At 31.1% G+C, this 21007-nt stretch overlaps 1 protein-coding gene across 1 annotated transcript in view; it reads right to left on the bottom strand.

Moving 5' to 3' along the window:
* SPATA17 (spermatogenesis associated 17) overlaps positions 1-21007 on the bottom strand; it is a 252730-nt gene that overhangs the window by 67546 nt on the left and 164177 nt on the right. Inside the window, exons 7-8 of the mRNA XM_003767712.2 lie at positions 8601-8807; positions 3480-3628 (exon numbers count right to left, since the gene is read on the bottom strand). Coding sequence (XP_003767760.1) covers positions 3480-3628; positions 8601-8807 — 356 coding nt within the window. The remainder of the gene's footprint in view (positions 1-3479; positions 3629-8600; positions 8808-21007) is intronic.

The raw sequence follows: 21007 nt of genomic DNA, 5'->3' as shown, positions 1-21007 counted from the left end.
GTCAGTCAATAAGCATTTAGTAGGACTCTATAATGTTCCCAAAACTGTACTAAGACTTTGGAATACAAAGAAATTGTTTTGTAAATGGTTTTTGCTTTCAAGGAGTTCATAATTTAATAGGAGAGACATCATTCAAATAACTCTATAGAAACAGAAAATGTATTTAGGAAAGTTTAGAAATAATTGAAGAAGGAAGATAGAACATTTTAAAGGGAGACCATGGAATGCTTCTTGTGGAAAGTGAGATTTTTCTAGATGGGGGATGAAGGATCTCAGGAAAACCCAGAGGTGGGTGAAAAAGAATTCTTGGCATGAAGGACAGCCAATGGACATGTTCAATGATGGAATGTTGTACATAGTGAACAGGGAAGAGGCCAGTACCAGTGGCACTCAAGATTTGGAATAGTAGGGATAATAAGATGGAAGAAGACTGCAAAATTAAGGAAGGACAGATTTGGAAGAACTTTGAACAACAAATAGAGCTTTTATATTTGACTCTAGAGGGGATTAGATGATGAGATAAAGTGTGTGTGTGTGTGTGTGTGTGTGTGTGTGTGTGTGTCTAAGAGAGGGAGAGAGAGAATGAAGAAAGGAGGAAGGGAGAAAGGAAGGGATGGATGGAGGGAGGGAGAGAGGGCAGGAGGGAGACAGATGATCAGATCTTCATTTTAGGAAGACTGACTGTGGAAGACAAACTGAGGTAGGATGACATTTGAGTCCAAGGAGAGACTAAACAATGGTCTAGAGCAATAGTTCAGGCATGAAATAATGGGTAGTAGTGTCAGAAGTAAAGACAATAAATACTTTGGATAAAGAAAGACATAATTACTTTAAGGAGAAATGTACCAAAAACAGTATATAAAATTACTTTGGGAAATGATCCTTAAATGACCCTATATACATAGATTTAAATTTCTCTTCTTTCAAATATGAAAACACCCCTCAATTAAAAGGGAAATTAAAATTTAAAAGGAAAATTAAAAGGATGACCACTTTTGGGGGAATTGTAGACAGGATTCTTGCTCAGGAGTATGTTTAGTTGGAAGGATTTGGAAAACCTTTCCAATTCTTAGATTCTGTGAATTATGCCTGACTCCTTCCTTCTAACAGTATTAGAAAAAGTTGATCTTGCTGCCTCTAGACTCCTCTGCACTGCAATTTGTACACTGAACATGAATAAGTTAGTTGGGGTCAGACTGTGACTAGCCTTGAATGCAAGGCCAAGGAGTTTAAATTTTATCAATTAAGTCAAAAATATTTAAAGATTTCAATAAAATAGTGATATGAAAGGAATATTCACAAACTGGCCACGATTAACTTATTTAGCCTTATTTCTTTTGATTATTTTCTCTTTATTCAAACAGGATTTTCTCTCTATTTCATTACAAACTTCTCAACCCAACCAAGTCTAATTATTTTATTTCAATATATTTTGTCATTCTGGCTTTAAAGGCCTAAATCACCTCCCTTCTTTATGAACATTTGATAAAACATAGGAGTCCACAGTTTCTTCCCTTCATGTGAATAAATTATTCTCAACCACACACCTTTGGCAGTCACTTATTTACTATTTTATAATATATATCGCTTTCTGAGTTCATATTGGTGTGATTAACACAGTCAGACACTTTGACCCCAGTGAATCCCAATAATAGACCAATATTTTGGTGCTTTTTTTTTTTAAGAATAAAGGACAAGCAACATATATTATTTCTTCAACTGTTCTTTAATATCTCATATATTTACAACATGTCTCCGTGACCAGACTGAAATATCTTTGAAAAGAACCTATGGCCATGTCATATACTTCTGTGCATTTCCTACATCATCAGACATAATATCTCTTGCAGGCAATAGGTGCTTATTAGTTGACACATTGTTGATACATTGATTAATATGATCCTGAGAAAGTCTCTTGACCGTTTTGGTGTCCAATTTCCAGGAAAAGTCTCTTGCAGAAGGCACAATTTGAGCTGAGTCATAAAGGAAACCAGGAAGCAAAAGTGAAGAAGGACAATATTCCAGGCATGGAGAACAAACTGAAAAGACACAGAATTAAGAAATGAAGGATTGTGTGATAGAAATAGCAAAAAAAAAGCCAGCACTGCAGAGTTGTGTAATTCCTGGAAAGGAGTAAAGTATAAGAAAATTAGAAAGATAGGAAAGAGACATCTTGTGAGAAATTCTAAAAGCCAAAGAAATATGTGATGAGGTCTCGAACTAGGAAGGTGGCAATATGAATTGAAAATTTTCCATGTCTTATTTTATTTTGTTCCAGGAGATAGAAGTGCGTGTGTGTGTTGCCTCACTTCAAAAGCTAAGTAGCTTTTGCTACTTTTTACTTTTACTTTTACTACTATTTTGCTAAGTAGCAAAATAGTTCTGGAATAGTTCTGATATAAAACATCAGTGACTGGCCAGAAACCGTATGAGCAACAGAAAGCTTCAGGCCATGAGTTTATTAACTACACTTTGAAAAGTGAAAGCATTTATTTGTGTTCCCCAGAAAGTAAAACAAGCTCACCCTTCCTTGGAGATGGTAGTGATAGGTGACTTTGTGCTTATCCATGAACATGCTCAAAAAATAGAGATAAATTTGCATGTTATAATTGTTGCTATTGAAAAAGATAATAACCATTTCTAGAAATATTATTTCATTCTTTTTGATGTTAGAGCCTTTTATATATCACAAAGTAAGAAACTTATTAATAACCTATCATCCTGGAATCACACATTTAGCTTCACTCACTCAACATTAACAGAATTAAAGTGGCAGAAAGTAAACAGTTTTTTTTTTCCTTTTTTCCCCTAAGGTAACAAATCACATTTTATACTGCACTATCATCTAGAGATGATAATGACAACAGTAAGAATAAATTCACCACAAATTTTATAATTTTTTATGAATTGAAACTATCTCCAGTATCCTTAAGAGAGGTTCCTTAGAGCTCCAAGTACATGAATTGAGACATACCTCAATGAAGTTAATGACAATAATGTAAAAGTTTTACATGCCACTAGTTCCTCCTTTGTCTTCCTCAATTATAAAGGAACCAACCTCTCCTATTGCTACTACTCATAAAGACTATGATGAAATATCAAATTGACCAAGCTGAAAGTTATCTACTGTAAGGAATGCTCTTACTGAGATTTTTTTTTTTCTTAAAGTAGCATAACTGTCTTCACTCAGTGATTAGAAGAATCATCATTTTAAAAGCATAGATGAAAATTTTATTTTTTGCCTTTTAAAAAGCAAAATTCTCTGCACTTTCTGAGTTGGGAGTTAGTGATTTAGCTTTGATATCCTCACTCATCTCATTAATGACATTTGCATCTTGAAGAATGTCTTCTGCTTGAAAAATCAGATATGACAGTGGTTTCCCTTCTATATAAAAAGAGGTTTCTAGAAGCATTATAATACACAAGGCAGTGGATAGTACAAGGTACCAAAACTGTGGTGCGAAATATTGAACACTCACATGTTGTCATTGACACGGTGTTTCCATTCCTCCCTTTTGAGTTCCTCCTGGGCATCTCTTAACGAATTGATTGATGTGGCCACCCGCAAGGTTGGCTGCAAAGGCTTGTAGCGCTGCTGCAATACTTCAGCGATATCTCGGAAGGGCCCCTGACAGGTACAGGATAAGGTCAGTATTTTATTGGGTGGGTTTCTTTTGACATATTATTGATGATCAAGGATAGAAAGTGTCTGGGAAGTACAAGTTTTTCCTTAGCTAAATAATTAATAAAATCAATGACTTTTTATACAAATAAGAAAAAAAAAAAAAAACCATGAAGGCTGATGTACTTTCTTACAACAATGAAGAATGTGCTCATTGCTTCAATATGGAAGTGGCCATTTCTCAGAAAAAAACAATGCTGAAAAAAGATGGAATGGTTGATTTCACTTAGTCCCATAGTAACAAAAGTTGTTTTGATTGTTGAGTTGTTCAACTTATGGCTTCATTTTTTAATTTAAAGAGACATTATTTGTTTTAATTACATAAATATTTCTCTTAATCAGTAGTCATTAAAAAAATTCTGAGTAAGACCTTCAAAAATACCTCCCATAAATGGCCAAAGGGCAAAAACATGTGGATTTTCCATTAGCTGAAAGCTTTAGAAGCCAAACTCAAATCTGATAATATGCAGAACTCTATTAGGATCATAATTTCTCAATAATTTTACAAATTCTTAACGGAAAATTTATGGCTATATTGCTTAATAATTTAGATGCTGACATTAACCATTTCATTACCCACATAAATACACACATGCACACATATACATAGAGGAAAAGCTTGTTCTGCATTTAAAGATGATTTATTCTATATCTTATTTCAAGTAGTAACAATTATAATAACAAAATAAAAGCAATGGGTACAAACTCACTTGTATAATTAATACTACATTTAGCTCAATACAAGTTAGTGGCAACTCAAGATTTTGCAGTGTCACTAATTACATCTTGTTTTCTCTACTCTTTTCTTTCTTCCCCCCAAGCATTATTGTGGCTCTATGAGAGAAGTAGTAAAGCCTTCTGAAAATATGAATGGACAAAGAATTCTAATCATGTTCCTTATTCTTAAAGATCTCCTCTTTAAATAGGTTATCACTAACAAGTCACAGCTGGAGTTACTGCAAGCACTGAGTGAAGACTGTGGGGCTAATAAAAAGAAATGATTCACGCCTCATTTATGTTCACTTATGTTTTACATTAATAGAAACCAATAATAGGAACCAGTTACCATAAAAGTCATGGACCGTAAATAACACAAATGGCAAATAAGTATCATCTAGTACTTTTCACAGCTGGACAGGAGGATTGCTATATTTGAAAATAGTTAATGGATTTGTATTGGAACTTTACTTTTTAAAGATACAGCAACATGATTTCTTGTCTCTTTTTAGAAGAATTCAGGAACCAAATATCCATGTTTTTGTGTTTTTACAAGCTCTTACTTTTCTCAATTCTAGAAAATATATGGGAAGACTGAATATATATTAAGGATATTATAGAAAAGCCTTTGAGAATAGAAGGAAAAAGTTTTCCCAAGAAGAAAATGTAATAGAACAATGACAAGCCACTTGTCAAAGATATCAATATTATTTTATTCAACAGTTGCCATATTGCTCAGTATTAGATATAAAGCATAATTTTCTTTAAGATACTTAAATAATCTTGATCTAAGAAAATGACAATGTGATGGGCAAAAATTGACTACCAAGTGATATATAATGTGTTATTAAAGGATTATGGATGTCCTTCTGAAGAAAATTAAAATATCAACATAGATTTTTTAAATGTCTCATTCATCATACATTTTGCAGTATAGTTTTTCTTACACAGAAATGTACCACCTTCTCAGCATCAACCAATTTCAAAAAGAATAACCTTCCCCCACCCTTTTTTTTAAGGAGATTGGGTTAGTATGCAACTAAATCAGGAGCACTCAAATAGGCCTGCATTCTTATTCTAATAAAGTAACAAAGTTAAGTTTTGGTCCACCTGTTATTTATAGTCTTTGTTACAAATAACTGGCCTACTTCTATTAAATTATGGTTATTCCAATATCTTACAGGTTTAGGTGGAAGCAATGTGCATGCTTTTATTAATGTTCTTTAATGAAAAGATGACTAATTTCATTATTATCTATACTTTTGTTAGACTGCAATTCTATTTAATACAGCAATAAAAATGATAAATCAAATATATCAGATGCATTAACATTTTTTCTTTTATATACATTATCTTACTATGTAGTTCTTATCTATAAAATATGAAATACCAATGTTTTTATGAGAAAACTTATGGATAGTTAATTCTTCTACTTTTAAAGAGCTATAAATCTCATAATCATTTACACACTATAAGAACTAAGGACATTTTGATTATTTAAAAAGTATTTTAGTAATAAGAATAATTATTATAGTGTGTGATATAGACAAAAGCCAAGGTATATTATGAAGGTATGGAAAGAGAAAGTATATGCGTTACTACCACTTTCTAGTTAACAGCTCAGACTCTGAATTCTTATGAGTTTTCACTTATAATTTCCCTCATTAACAACTTTAGAATATACATTACAGTACAAATGTCATCTGTCTGGCAAATTCATATGTGAGAAAGATAATCCAAGTGCAAGAATTCTATTTAAGTTGATTTCTAAAAGAAAAGAAAATAACTAATAAAAAGATTTTATTGAGTTTAAAAGATATGAATTTAATTCATCCAACATATATAAATACTTGTAATGTGCCTGGTCCTATGATGGATGCTGGAGATATAAAGTTGCTGCCTTCAAGGATCTTACATTATATTCTGAATGTTGTTTAAATAATTAGGTATAATTATTGTTGTTCTTCAAATGAACTCTACTGCTTTGGTTTTATTTTTGAGAATTAGAATGAGCTAATATATATAGGACTGGCATTCAAGTCAGAAAACCCTGGGTCCAAATTCCATTTATGACATATACTAGTTGACCAAAAGCAAATCACTTAATCTCTCAATTCCTTTGACTTGCTAATCTGTATAGATAGATGGGTTTCCCTTGTGTCTATGAAATCATAGGTCTAGATAAAAAAAAACATTCTATGAAGTTTTATAAAGTATGACTGTAAAATAATAGTTTATAATAATGTTTGCCAACAATCACGGTCTTCAAAAGGATCCAGGGTCAAGACTTGTCACTATGAAAATACTCAAATAAATATACCAGAAGTTTCAATGACAATCTCAAAAAGAAATTCTAAATATATTTTTATCATTGGTTATATCTATCAATCTATTGATATTGATATCTATCAACCTGTCTATATTATTATCTACCTATCAATATATTGATATTGATATCTATCTGTCTCTATCTATCTATCCCTAATGTTATTTTGAAAAACAGTGCTGTATAATTGTCTTCTTGGATCTCTATCTCCAATATTTCTCTAATCTTGTTATATGTGTCCACTGAATTATACCATGAGATCAAATCTAATTCTTTGAATGGGATATTAAGAAACAAAAACTCTCACAAAGCAGGAGATTGATTCTACCATAAATTATTCTAGTGGTTGGTCCTATTGCCACTTTCTTGAATACATTTCTCCAGGGGCAAGTGTTATTCCCTTAAATCTTATTAACTTTCTCCATTAATATTCTAGTATCCTGACAAGTCTTTACATCAATAATTTCAACTTTGTGAATTTCAGGTCCTGACATCTGCTGCCAGTTTGGAACTTAACTGATCACCAATCCTGTTCATTTGGCCTAATGCTCAATCTTGGATTTTGCTTTATCTTCCTTTTTTTTTTTTTTTTTTTTTGCATCACCTGTCCTTTCCCCTTTGATGGAACTCCAAATCTTGAATGTGCTTACCAGAATCATATTCACTACTTATTTCTCCTGACTTCAGTCTAATCATATAGGTCAACTTCAACTTTTGATCCTGTCTTTCCTTGCTCTGCCCTGCCTTGCCATAGTCAATTTTTAGTTTTTATTGAGGTATATATTATTTAAAATCAAATGTCACATTTTTTTGAGTTACACTGGAAAACCTCTATAATTCTTATAATATCAATTTTTAAAGAATTTAAGTCAACTCTTAAAATTAATGAAATTTACAAAATTTTAGTAAGGCTTTCTATGTGTGCTTTTGTATAGTTATGTGTTATAATACAATATCCAAGTTGTGTTATGCTTGGACAAATCATCAGATAAATAAAATGGTTATATTGTGATTAGTTTATAACCTAGACATTGTTAAATAAAGATGACATTGCATGAAGCTTTATCTATTACTCTGATTATGGTTATACTTAATTACCATTCTGACCACTTGGTAAATTATTTTTATTACTATGTAATTAAAAAAATAACTGAGTAAATGTGTAAATCCTACTGAGTCACACTATTGAAAACATGCACTTGCTCAAACTATTCCTATAAATGATGTGTAGTAATTATTATTATAAGGATTAAAAATGTATTTTAAAAAGCATTTTTAAAATATATATTCACCTAGCTGAATCAGTGTTGGAAAGAGTTCTAGTGACGAAACTGATATTATTAATTTAAAAAAATCTCCTTTCCAACACACTTACCAAACAATAGTAGAGCTGAGAGAATAAAAATGGAATCAAAAGTTGAAAAATAAAGAGTTAAGACCCATGCTGCAAACAACAAATGAAATAATCTTATGATCTTTTGAATATCATGTTTATATTATTGGCATTGGGCCAATCCTGATATCAAACTTTTCCTTTAGTTAGATCCTAAATGTAGCTACATGAGAAATGGTTTACAAAATGAAAAGTAAAATTAAGTATAATTTGATAGAAAATGCAAACTTTGAAAATAAGTTACAATAGGAAAAAATATCATTCTAATATTTCTAGAACCCAACTCACCGTATACTTTAATGATTTTTGATAAAACAAAATTCCACTACAACACAATAACTTGGAAAGTCCTTTGTAAAAGTATTTGTTTTAAAATTAAAATTTAATAATTTAAAATTAGCCAATCCTCTTATTATGTTGCAAAGACAATGAATACTGGTGACAATAAAAATTAACAGAATTGTTAAAGAGCTATAAAGTACCTGGTATTGCTTCCTGTTAATAGGTGGTAAAATATCTGATCGTGGAAATGAACGCTTACTCGTGCAAGCAAGCCAGGAAGAAAGGTCTTCATAATCTGTCTGCTGAATTTGGGGTCTTGGGGGTGTCATATGACATGCCCTCACTTTTCGTAATTCAAATTCCATTGGATCTGGATCTCGAAATGGTGAGTTGTATATTCCTGGACTCTAAAATGGAGAATATTGTTTTTATACTGTTACATATATTTGAACAAAAGATAACTATACTCTAAGACATATTAAAATATAGAATTATGTTTTAAAGCTGTCTATTTTACCCTATAGTGTATATCTGCTACTTATTACCATTATTATATAAATTGTTACAGCCTGGAATCGGTAATATACTAGTAAATGTTTAACAAATGACTTTCTGAAGGAGAAAAAATGTACACAAGGCATACTTTTAAACTTAATTCATATTATTGACATTTTATTTATTACTATTAAAAAGTCTAGACAATAAATATAATATTAAAGCCTGATTTATAGCATCTGACAATTCCTGAGGTGTGAGTGCTAACAAAAATAATTAATAATAGGTTTATACAAACTAAGATGACATATATATTCTCAAGACCCTATCTATAATTCTTTTCTTTTTAACATCTGTTTTGCCTGACTTTATTATAAACTTGATAATAGAGATTGTTTTATATTTTATACTTTTATTTCTATTCTTGAGCATAGTGCTTTGCACACAGTAGCTACTTAAAAAATGTGTATTTGTTGATTGAGCATTTATATTTGCAAAACAATGGACTGGAAAAGACTCTCTAAACTGATCATTTCTAAATCCCAATCATGTATTGAAGCTATCAAACCATAATCATCAGCAAATCATAAGGAATTAGTCAGTCATATAATCTATCATTATATATAAACTATAGAGATGAGCATAATGCTGAGTGCCTAATAGTCAATGAATGCTTTTTAATTAAGTGTTCATTGCTTACCATTTTGACTATATTTTTAAATTGAAAATAGTAATTGGCTCTACTCCTCTGCAGTCTGGCTTCCAATCTCATCAATAAACTAAAATTACTTTCTCTAAAGTTACCAGTGATTTCTCAATGGCCAAATCTATGGCCTTTTCTCGGTCCTCATCTTTTTTGCCCTTTATATAACCTTTGACATCTTCTCCAGAACATGCTCTTTTCTTTAGAATTTTATACTACTTTCTCCTGGTGTCCCCCAAGTAGGGAGGCATGGTAAATATTTAACAACCAGCTCTCGAAAAAAGTTCCTTGACATGTTTTTATGTTTATTCTACATAAATGACACTTTCTTTATTAAAAATAAAACAATCAACAACATAATAAATTAAACCATATTTTTTTTTTAGTGTTTGTTGATTTCTGATGTATAAATGTTCAGACTGAAAATTTAGCAATGGGCTTTGGAAGTCAGCTTGAACTAGCTACAGTATACCTTTGCCCCCAGATCTCTATAACCAGACCTTCTTTTCTTATCACTATGTTTTCTCTTATTTTGGCAATCTAATCATTTCCAATAGGTTCAATAATCTTCTCTGTGAAGCTATCTCAGATCTATACAATCTGGCTCATATCACCAACTGCCTATTGGGCACCTCAAACAAGATTTCTATGAACATCTCAAACACAACAAATATCCAAAATAGAATACATTATTTTCCTTCCCCAAAAACTCTTCTCTTCCTACCTTTCTTATTACTGTTTTAGAGTTCCATCAGCTATCCAATAATGAACTCCTAGTAGCATCATGAACTTTTTCCTGGCACTTAACCCACATATTTAACCTTTTTCTAAGCACTGCCATTTCTATATTCAATGTTCCTTTTATTTTTTTTTTAAAGACTGTCTCCCTTTGTCAAAATGCAGATGCAACTCACTGGCCAGTTCTACTACTTAATAGCCTAAGAACTGGCTATTATATGCCTCTCCAGTATGGACCTTACTCTCCTTAGCCAATCTAGATTGACATAGGGACACTAAAAAGTAAAGTCTGGAATGGAAATTTTGGAATCTTTGATTGTATAAAAAAGAAAAAAAAGAGACTAGATTATTGAGGGGATGACTCGAGGGGTAAGAGTCTAGAGTAAACAGAAAGAAAAATAGATAATGAAGAGAATAAAAGAAATCTTTTTGTAAAGAGGTGCAAAATTTTTTTAAAAATTATTAAGAAGACAAGCATAAGGAGAAGAAAATACAATCAGCTTCACTTACTGAGAGGAAAAAAGAGCAGGTAATAATGTAACTTGACAAAAGCAGGAAAAAAGAACAAATATAGAAAATCCTAGAGGGAAAAGTGTAACAAGAAGGCGGGATCAGAGGAAGGGGGGCAAGAGTCAGAAGGAACAAAAAATAAATAAATAAAATAATTGAAGGAGCATAATGCTGTGTTTACAGCAAAAGGGGGAAAATAGAATTTGGTCTCCAAATTTGGAGACAGATGGCTTCATGTGTTAATAGAAAGCAAAAAAGAACAAATGTGAGAAGGAAACAAGTTAAAAGAACTATGGCAAAAGAATAAACACAGCACCACAAGAAACTTCTTTAAAAAAAAAAAAAATTACAGGACTTCAGGGGATGAAGCCATGATGGCAGAGTGAAACCAGGAAGCTGTTTGTACTTTCTCAGTTTCCCTTGAAAACTAATGAAACAAAGTCTGATGGAATAAAACCACTCTCCAGATCAAGATAGATTAGAAAAACTGCAAAGAAAGGTCAGTCTCACTGAGATGAAAAGAGTGTTGAGTCTAGCTCAGACATTGTCTGGGGAAACCAGTGAGAGTGTCTTAATCCTAATAGATCAGCAACTGAGAACTTCTGTCCTGGATCATTAAAGAAATAGACCAGTGAGGCAGTTTTCAGTCCCAATTGAGAAGGTAAATTCTGGGAAACCAAGTTGTTTTCTGGAAAGAGCAGATAAAGCTACTCCCCTGTAAACATAAGAGACCTCTATGCTCAAAGCCAAGATTCAGAGCTGCTTAGGGCAGCTTAGGACAATGCTCCCTTATCCTCAGGAGTAGAGCTCAACCATGAAAGTAAAAAAAAGAAGAAATACCAAAAGAAAAGGAAAGAAAAGCAAGAAAAAGAAAAGATTCTTGACCACAGAAAGCTATCATGGTGACAGGGAAGACTAAAACATCAACTCAGATAAGGATAAAATGTTCACACAGGATATCAAAAATGATATGAATTGGGCTCAAGCCAAAGAGGCTTCTTAAGAGTGCTCATAAAAAGACTTTAAAAGACAAAGAAGAGACAAAGAAGAACAAATGAGAAAAGAAATGAGAGGTATACAAGAGAGAGTCAATAGCTTGGAAAAGGAGGGTAATTCCTTAAAAAATACAATTGGCCAAATGCAAAAAAAAAAAATCCACTGAAGTAAACAACACTGCCAAAAATAGAATTAATCAAATGGAAAAAGAGATACAAAAGTTAACAATTAAATCACACTAAAAATTAGAATGGAGAAAATGGAAGCTAATGACTCTATGAGACAACAAGAATTCATCAAACAACTAAAAAGAATGGAAAAAATAGAAGAATATGTAAAAGACCTCATTGGAAAATAGATTCAGAAGAGACAATTTAAAAATCATTGGTCTATCTGAAGAGAGCCTAAATCTCATTCTTCAACAGATCCTCAAGGAAAACTGCTTTAATACTATAGAAACAAAAGGGAAAATAAATGAAAGACTCTACCAGCCACTTTTGGAAAGAGATCCCACAAGGAAAACCCCAAGGAACATTGTTGCAAAATTCCAGAACTATAATCTCAAGGAAAAAATATTGTAAGCTGCCCAACAAAAGCAATTCATATATGAAGGAGTAACAGTCAGGGTACCCAGAATCTGAAAGCTTCTATAAATAAAGATCTGAGGGCTTGAAATACCAAATTCCAGAAGGCAGAGGACCTGGAATTACAACCAAGAATTAATTACCCAGCAAGACTGAGCATTATTTTTCAGGGGCAGTGATGGATCTTCAATGAAGTAAGAGATTTTTCCATCATTTCTATTGAAAAAAAAATAGAAGTGAAGAGAAAATTTAAACTTGAAACACAGGAACCAAGAGAAGCATAGAAAGGTAAACAGGGGGAAATACATATTATTTAAAGGTTATACTGTTTATATCCCTAGATAGAAAAATGATATCTGTAATTCTGAGAATTGTGCTCTTTTATAGGCATCATGTGGACTGAGAGTGTGGTTTTGAATGAAGTCTGATATGATTATATAAAAGAAAAAGACATTAAGAGGTAGAAAAATAATTGCACTGGAAGAGGAGGAGAGGGGAGATACAATGGAACAAATTAGACCACATGAATAGGCACAAAAGATCTGTTATAATTGAGGGAAAGAAGAGAAAGAGGTGAGCATTGTCTGAGACTTGATCTTATCAGTCTTGGTTCAAAATAATGTAATCATTTAGTTGGATATAGAAATTTATCTAACTCTATAAAGAAGTAGGAGAAAGAGGAAGGAAAATGGAGGGCTGATAGAAGGGAGGGCAAAAACACTAAGAAAAAGATAAGAAGGAGAAGCAGTGATATAAGCTCAACAAGCTTAGTAGGTAGGCTAAGTTAAAAATTAAAGCACTGCTAAAAGAAAGGAGGAAAGGTGATAGATGACAGAGTAGTAGGGTGGAGGGGTCAAAAAACACTACTACAGACAGATTGGAAAGAGAGAACAAAAGTATATATAGGGGAGAAAATAGGACGGAGGGAAATACAGAGCTGATAATCATAACTGTGAATGTGAATGGGATGAACTCTCCCATAAAAAGGAAGCAAATAGCAGAATGGATTAAAAAGAAAATACTACAATATGTTGTTCACAAGAAATACATTTGGCATACAGAGAACATTCAAGTAAAAAGTAAAAAAACTGAAACAGAATTTATTATGCTTCCATCTGAGTTAAAAACCAGGGGTAATAATTCTGATCCCAAATAAAGCAAAAGTAAAAATAGATCTAATTAAAAGAGATAAGAAAGTACATCTTGATCAAGGGTACCTTAAACAATGCATCAATAATGATACTAAATGTATCATTTACCAAGTGGTAGAACACACAAATTCTTAAGAGAAGATATTAAACCAGTTACAGGAAGAAATAGACAGCAAAACTATATTAGTGGGAGACCTCAACCTTCTCCTTCTCAGAATCAGACAAATCTAACCCTAAAATAAACAAGAAAGAAATTAGATATGATAGACCTCTGGAGAAAATTGAATATAAAACAAAAAGAATACACCTTTTTCTGAGCAATACATGGCACCTGCATAAAATAAATAACCATGTATCAGGGCAAAAAGAACCTCACAATAAATGCAGAAAGGCAGAAATAGGAAATGCTTCCTTTTCAGACCACAATGAAATAAAAATTATATTCAATAAAGATAGATTAAAAACCAACTGGAAATTAAATAATCTAATTCTAAAGAAAGAGTGGGCCAAACAACAAATTACAGAAACAATCTATAATTTCATCCAAGATAATGACAGTAATGAGACAGCATACCAAAATGTGTGGGCTTGCAGTTCTTAGAGGATATTTTATAACTCTAAATAGCTACATGAATAAAATAGAGAAAGTGTAGATCAATGAATGCAGCATGCAAATAAAAAGTTAGATAAAGAACAAATTAAAAACTCCCAATTAAATAGCAGATTTAAAATTCTGAAACTCAAAAGAGAGAGCAATAAAATTGAAACAAAGAAAGCTATTGAACTAATTAATAAAACTAAGGTTGGTTTTATTTTTAAAAAAACAAAATAACTAAATCTTTGGTTAATTTGGTTAGAAAAAAAACAAATTACTAATATCTAAAACAAAAAGAGTAAACTTACCATCAATGGAGAAGAAATTAAAGCAATAATTAGGAGATATTTTGCCCAATAATATGCCAACAGTTCTGACAATCTAATTGAAATGGATGAATATTTACAAAAATATAAATTGTCCAAATTAGTGGAAAAGAAAATAAATTATTTAAATAACTCATTTCAGAAAAACAAACTGAACAAACCATCAATGAACTCCCTAAGAAAAAATTCCCAGGGTCAGATGGATTTACAAGTGAATTCTACCAAGTATTTAAATAACATTTAATTGCAATACTACATAAACTATTTGGAAAAATAGGCAAAAAAGGAGTCCTGCCAAATTCCTTCTATGACATAAATATGGTGCTGATAACTAGACTAGGTAGAGCCAAAACAGAAAAGGAGCACTATAGACAATCTCCTTAATGAATACTAATGCAAAATTTTTAAATAAAATATTAACAAAGAGAAAACAACAACTTATTAGAAGGATAATACACTATGACCAAGAGGGCTTTATACCAGGAATGCAGGGCTGATTCAATATCAGGAAAACTATTACCATAGTTGACCACATCAAGAACACTAGAAACAAATCATATGATAATTTGAATAGTTTCAGATGGACAGTTTGCCTATCAATCTTTGGAGAAGGGAGGAATTTGTGCCCCAAAAAACTAGAGAACATTATAAAATGCAAAATGAATAACTTTAATTACATTAAATTAAAAGGTTTTTGCACAAACAAAACCAATGCAGACAAGATTAGAAGGGAAGCAGAAAGCTGGGAGAAATTTTTTTTACAGACAGTATTTCTGATAAAGTTCACATTTCTAAAATTTATAAAGAACTGAGTCAAATTAATAATACAAGTCATTTCCCAATTGATAAATGGTGAAATGATATGAACAGATAATTTTCAGATGAAGAAATTAAAGTCGTCTATAGTCATATGAAAAAGTGCTCCAAATTGATTAGAGAAATGCAAATTAAAACACCTCTGAGGTACCATCTCACACCACTCACAATGGCTAAGATGACAGGAAGATATTGATCAATATTGGAGGAGATGTGAGACAACTGAGATACCAGTGCCTTGTAGTTGGACTTGAGAAATGATCCAACCATTCTGGAGACAAATTTGGAACTATACTCAAAAGTTTATAAAACTGTGCCTACTTTTAGATCCAGCAGTGCCACTATTGGTTCTGTACTCCAAAGAAATCATAAAAGAGGAGAAAGGACTCACATGTACAAAAATATAACAGCTCTTTTTGTGATAACAAAGAACTGAAAAATGAGTAGATGTCCATCAACTGGGGAATGGTTGAATAAGTCTATGAAAGCAATGGAATATTATTGTTCTATAAAAAATGATGAACAAATTGATTTTAGAAAGATCTGCATGAACTTATACTGAGGGAAACGTGCAGAACACAACAACAGCAACAACAACTGAAGTTAGCACTTCAGTGATTTAAACTTTAGATAGAAAATGCCATCCATATCCAGAGAGAAAACTATGGAGACTGAATGTATATCAACACATGCAATATTCAATTTTGGGGTTTTTTTCCTAGTGTTTTCTTCTGATTTTTCTCTCTTAACAATTAGGGAATGGCTGAACAAGTTGTGCTATATGATTGGGATGGAATGCTAGTGCTATAAGAAATGATGAAGGGATGGGTTCAGAAAAGCAAATTGAGCAAAAGTTGGAGAACATTATATATAGCAACAAATATTGCAACAACCACCAATTGTAAAAGATTTAGCAACTTCAATTAAGATAAAAATCCAAGACAGTTCCAAAGAAATCATGATGAAAAAACAAAGCTATTCACCTCCAGAGAAAATGGATGCACCGAGTGCAGAAAGAAGTATTTTTCCTCTTTTTTCTTGTTCCCTACTCCCAACTTGGCTAATGTGGAAATATATCTTGTATAATGTGAATTGCATATCTTGCTTTCTCAATAGGTATAGAAGATGAGACAAGGGGAAAATTTGGAATTAAAAATAAAAAAATTTTAAATGATGTATTTAATAATTATAGAGAAGCAGGGAAAGGTCTCTATGAATTGATACAAAGTGAAGTTAATAGAGCAAAGAAAACAATATAAACAATATAACATTGCAGAAGGATAAAAAAATAACATACCAAAAAATCCAAGTAAATACAACAAAATTATAAAGATCAAGTGGAATCAATGAAGAGATATGGAAAATATATCCTCAACCTATTTCTTCATGGAGCTAGGAGGTTTATATATACTATATGTTGCAGCACATATTTTTGGATTTTGTCAGTATTGATTGGTCAGTTATGCTTTTTATCTTCTCTAAAAAAGATTCTATTAGTTATAGGGGATTGTGCTCAGGGCCTTTCAGAGAGAGAAATGCATGGGATACTATGATGAAATAAGAAACAAAAAAATCATTAAAATTTTGTTAAAATAAATTAATATTTAAGTCATTCCCTTCTACATTTCCAGGCTTCTTACACTTTATTCCCATCCCCTGTTATCTAGTGAAAGTGGCCTTTTTGCTGTCTCTAGCATATAAAACTGCATCTCCAAACTTTATGCTTTTGAAATATCTTTTCTTCATGCCCTGAGTGTTCTTCTTCTCACCCTTGCCTGTTGGCTTTTCTGGCTTCCTTCAAGATTTATCTCAACTCATTTCCTGTTGTAATCTTTTTCTAAACATGACCTCAACTACTATCACTCCACAAGTCTCAGTGCTTTTCTTCTGAGTTTTTCTTCTTTTGTAATATATGTGTGTGTGTATGTGTGTGTGTGTGTGTGTGTGTTATACTATATATATACATTATATATTTCATATGTGTTTTATATATATATGTGTGTGTATATGTATCTACACATATATCTTTGTTTTTTCTCTTCTCATCTTTTTAATTTCCATTAGAATATGAACTCCTTGAGAGCAGGGAATTTTTTTTTTTGTTTCTTTCTTTCTTTTTATCCCTGATATTTAGTAAAGTGACTGGAAACACTAAATGTGCTTACTAAATGCTTGTTGACTATATATAAAATGCAACATATTTAATGGTAATTTTATTGATGTGCCCTTGTCATAAAATGACATTAGTGTAAGTGGTTATGTTCAATTTCTGAAGATAGATCTTATCTTTTAAGATACCTGGACTATAAAATTCTATAGGCACATAGGTAATAGGCAAATCCACAATAGAAAGAGCACTAGAATTAACAATCTACAATCCTCAGCTCTATCCTTTACTACGTGAATGACCTCAGGAAAGTGACTTTGCCTTTCTTGGAACAGTTTCCTTATCTTTTAAAATGGAGGGGCTGGACTAAATGACTTCTAAAGTCTCTTCTAGCTCTTTCTGTGATACTGTGAAGTATATACTTACAATGAGAATGTTAGAAAATGAAAGTCTGGCTTTTATTTTCTGTATGACAATATAGACTAACACTAAAAGTTATGTTTCAAAAATCTTCTTTCAAAAAATACTTGTGGAATTTCTGTCTAATACTACTAGTGTGCTGATGAACACTTAGCTGTTTTTGCCATATTTACCTCAGAGGACCAAAAGTGCTAAAGATTCCCTAATTAGAATGTATAATTTTTTAAAGTCTTGTTAAAATTTTTAAACTAGAAACCTCTAAACTGTTAATCTTTCATGTATACTTAAAGAAACAAAAATCTTCAAAAATTCCTCTTTGCTCGAGTTTAAATTCTAAATTAGATTTCTATTTATAAAAAGGAACATTTTCTGTAAAATATTTAAAAATTTGTTTTAAAATACTGATCATTCTCAAAATACTTCATTCAATAGCCTTTTAAAAAATCTCTTTCTTAACATAGCTGTCAACTGGCTTGCAAATGCTTTGTTACCTCCTAGATTGTCCTGTGAGGACAGTCCAATCACTTCCAACCTCTTACTTGTTTTACTATATTCCATTTTAAATTAAATTAAATTCTAATTCAATCCATTAGGATTAAATGTCCTAAATAAGTTATGAAATTTACATCTTTAAAATTTTATCATATTAAGAAGTTTTTAATTTTTTATTTAATTTTGTAAAAGCACACTGTCTAGAGGAATATTAAAGAGCAGGAGCTATGTCAATTTATATTTCGAAATTTCTTCACAAGCATGTAGTTCTAGATATTTTTATTTTTTTAATGTCATTAAGAATAATGTAACTCAAAACTAATAGTAAAACTAAACAAAGCAAAAGAGATAAAAGCCAAATGCTTCTTGATTAATGATAAACTCATTAGATATAACTTGTAAAATGGGGATAATACTTCTATAATTACTTCATAGAATTGTTGTAAATAGAGTATATTTTAAATCTTAAAGTTATATATAAATATGAATAATTAATTAAATTTTGTTAACTTTTTTCATATTAGTTACAAATTATAATAATCATTATCATATTGGTCTATCTACAATTTAACCTATGGAATATCTTTTTTTAAAATGTATATTCTTTAACATATATTGACAATGAGTAGTAATGAATAATTTATTATTCATAATTAGTAATTTGCTCATTAGTAATTTGAATGGCTAATTTTAGTCTTGGAGAAAAGATGAGGAAATGTCCTTTCCTTCACTTATAGAAGAAATGGAGAAGTGTAGGTGTGAAATGTTGCTCATGCTGTCACATACATATAAAACTAGTTGTTTTTGCTTAACTTTTTTTCCCTTATTACAAAGGAAAGTTTGTCAAGAGGAAGAAAGGGGTAAGGAGAGTGGGTATTCAGAAATATCCATCATGCAAATATCAAAATTCACCAACAAAATATATTTTTAAAAATATTAGACAAATTAAAAGTTTATTATTTACAATAATACAATTAGATACTTTAATCTATTTTCTTATTTACATGTACATATATATAATTTTTACGCAGTAAATGCAAATAAACCTGCAAACTCAATGCCTTCTTCTCATTGTGTGGAATCTTCATGTGGCTTCTAATTTTAATCTCTATTATAGGGTTTTTTTTTTTGTGTGTGAAACCAAGAACATTTGATTTTTATTGAATTTTAAGTGCAATAAATTTTTCAGTTTCTTTTTTAATAATTAATTTTATCAATCACTAACTTAGGTCAAAGAAAACATTCCAATCATCAAACCCATTAGACACAACTCCTCTTATTTTCTTTTTGTAATCATAGACACTGTATTCATTTTACTATAAAGTTTACAGACCATTTAATATTAGAAAATAATTTCAAAAAATAATGTCTCATTTGCCACATTTCATAATGTGTTTCACATTTTATAAATAATAGCCTTTTGTTGTTTTTAAATATTATCATGGATCACATAAATCATAGTTAATCCTTTGGGATTATGCCAGATTTTTCAGTTTTTATATTTTTCACAACTTTGAAGAGCTATTGCCATGCTAGCTTTCTAGGGATTTCAGTTTTAGCAATAATTTTCTAGAGTGACCAACACTATGGGGAAATCTGTGCTAACTGTTAAAAAAAGAAAAAGACCTACAACTGAGTTATTTGCAGTACTGTCATGCTAACTTCCAACTCAATAAGACCAAAGAAACCTCAGGAGAGGGCCCTGCTAATAGCTTCTTACTGACCTTCTTGCATCAAGCTCTACTGCTGACTGGTAGCTCAGTGGTGAATATGGCAAATGAGGTGTGAAAATACTGATTTTTTAAAAGGCAATGATTCTGACTCATCTAAGGGCGTGAAGAAGGAAATTAATCACACTACATGTATATATATGTATATATATATTTGTATATATATACATATATACACACACACATATATGTATGTACACATACATATATATATATGTGTGTGTGTGTGTGTGTGTGTATTTTTTAATTGGGAATTTCTCTTAAAGGGAATTCATGAATGTCCTAGTAGATTAATTATGTCAAGTTGAGCAGTTGTCAAATATATAATTTGTTGTCCAATCATCCCTAGTATATTAATATTTTGAATAATTCTATACTTTTAATAAACTAATTTTTTACTCTTATAATTAAATTTGTAATATGTATAAGAACAATAAAGCACATGATTGATATGGAAAGAAATTATAAAAGTTGATATCATTCAATATATTTTATGTTGCACTTCTTGTTATATTATGCCCTTTTCCCACTTACTTTTTTGTATTACCCATGGAGACAGCCTAGTGTCACTTTTCTTTCCTTTTCATTATTGAAATTCACTTTCAAAAAATTCTATAACCTTTATGCACTTTTAAACTGAAAAAATTTATGCAGTTTTAAACTACAAAAATAAATTATGCAATGATGATTTCCAAGCATGGTCAATAGCATGTCATCATTTCATAATATCTTCTTTGTTCCAGGAATGCAAACTGTACACATATACAACGTGGGAATTATATTTTGAAGTACAAAGACTGTTACATGAGATAGAAGGCTGATTAAAAGAAGGCTTGAAATGAAAATTTGATCTCTTTCATCATTTTAGTTAGACGGTAATTGGGTGACTTTCTCCTAGTTGAGAAGTTATTAACTCTATTAAAACTAAAAGTTTCTAAAAGGAA

The sequence above is a fragment of the Sarcophilus harrisii genome, chromosome 4, assembly GCF_902635505.1.
Source record: "Sarcophilus harrisii chromosome 4, mSarHar1.11, whole genome shotgun sequence".
NCBI lineage: Eukaryota > Metazoa > Chordata > Mammalia > Dasyuromorphia > Dasyuridae > Sarcophilus > Sarcophilus harrisii.
Note: the sequence above shows the minus strand (reverse complement) of the source record. Positions and strands in the feature narration are given on the sequence as shown.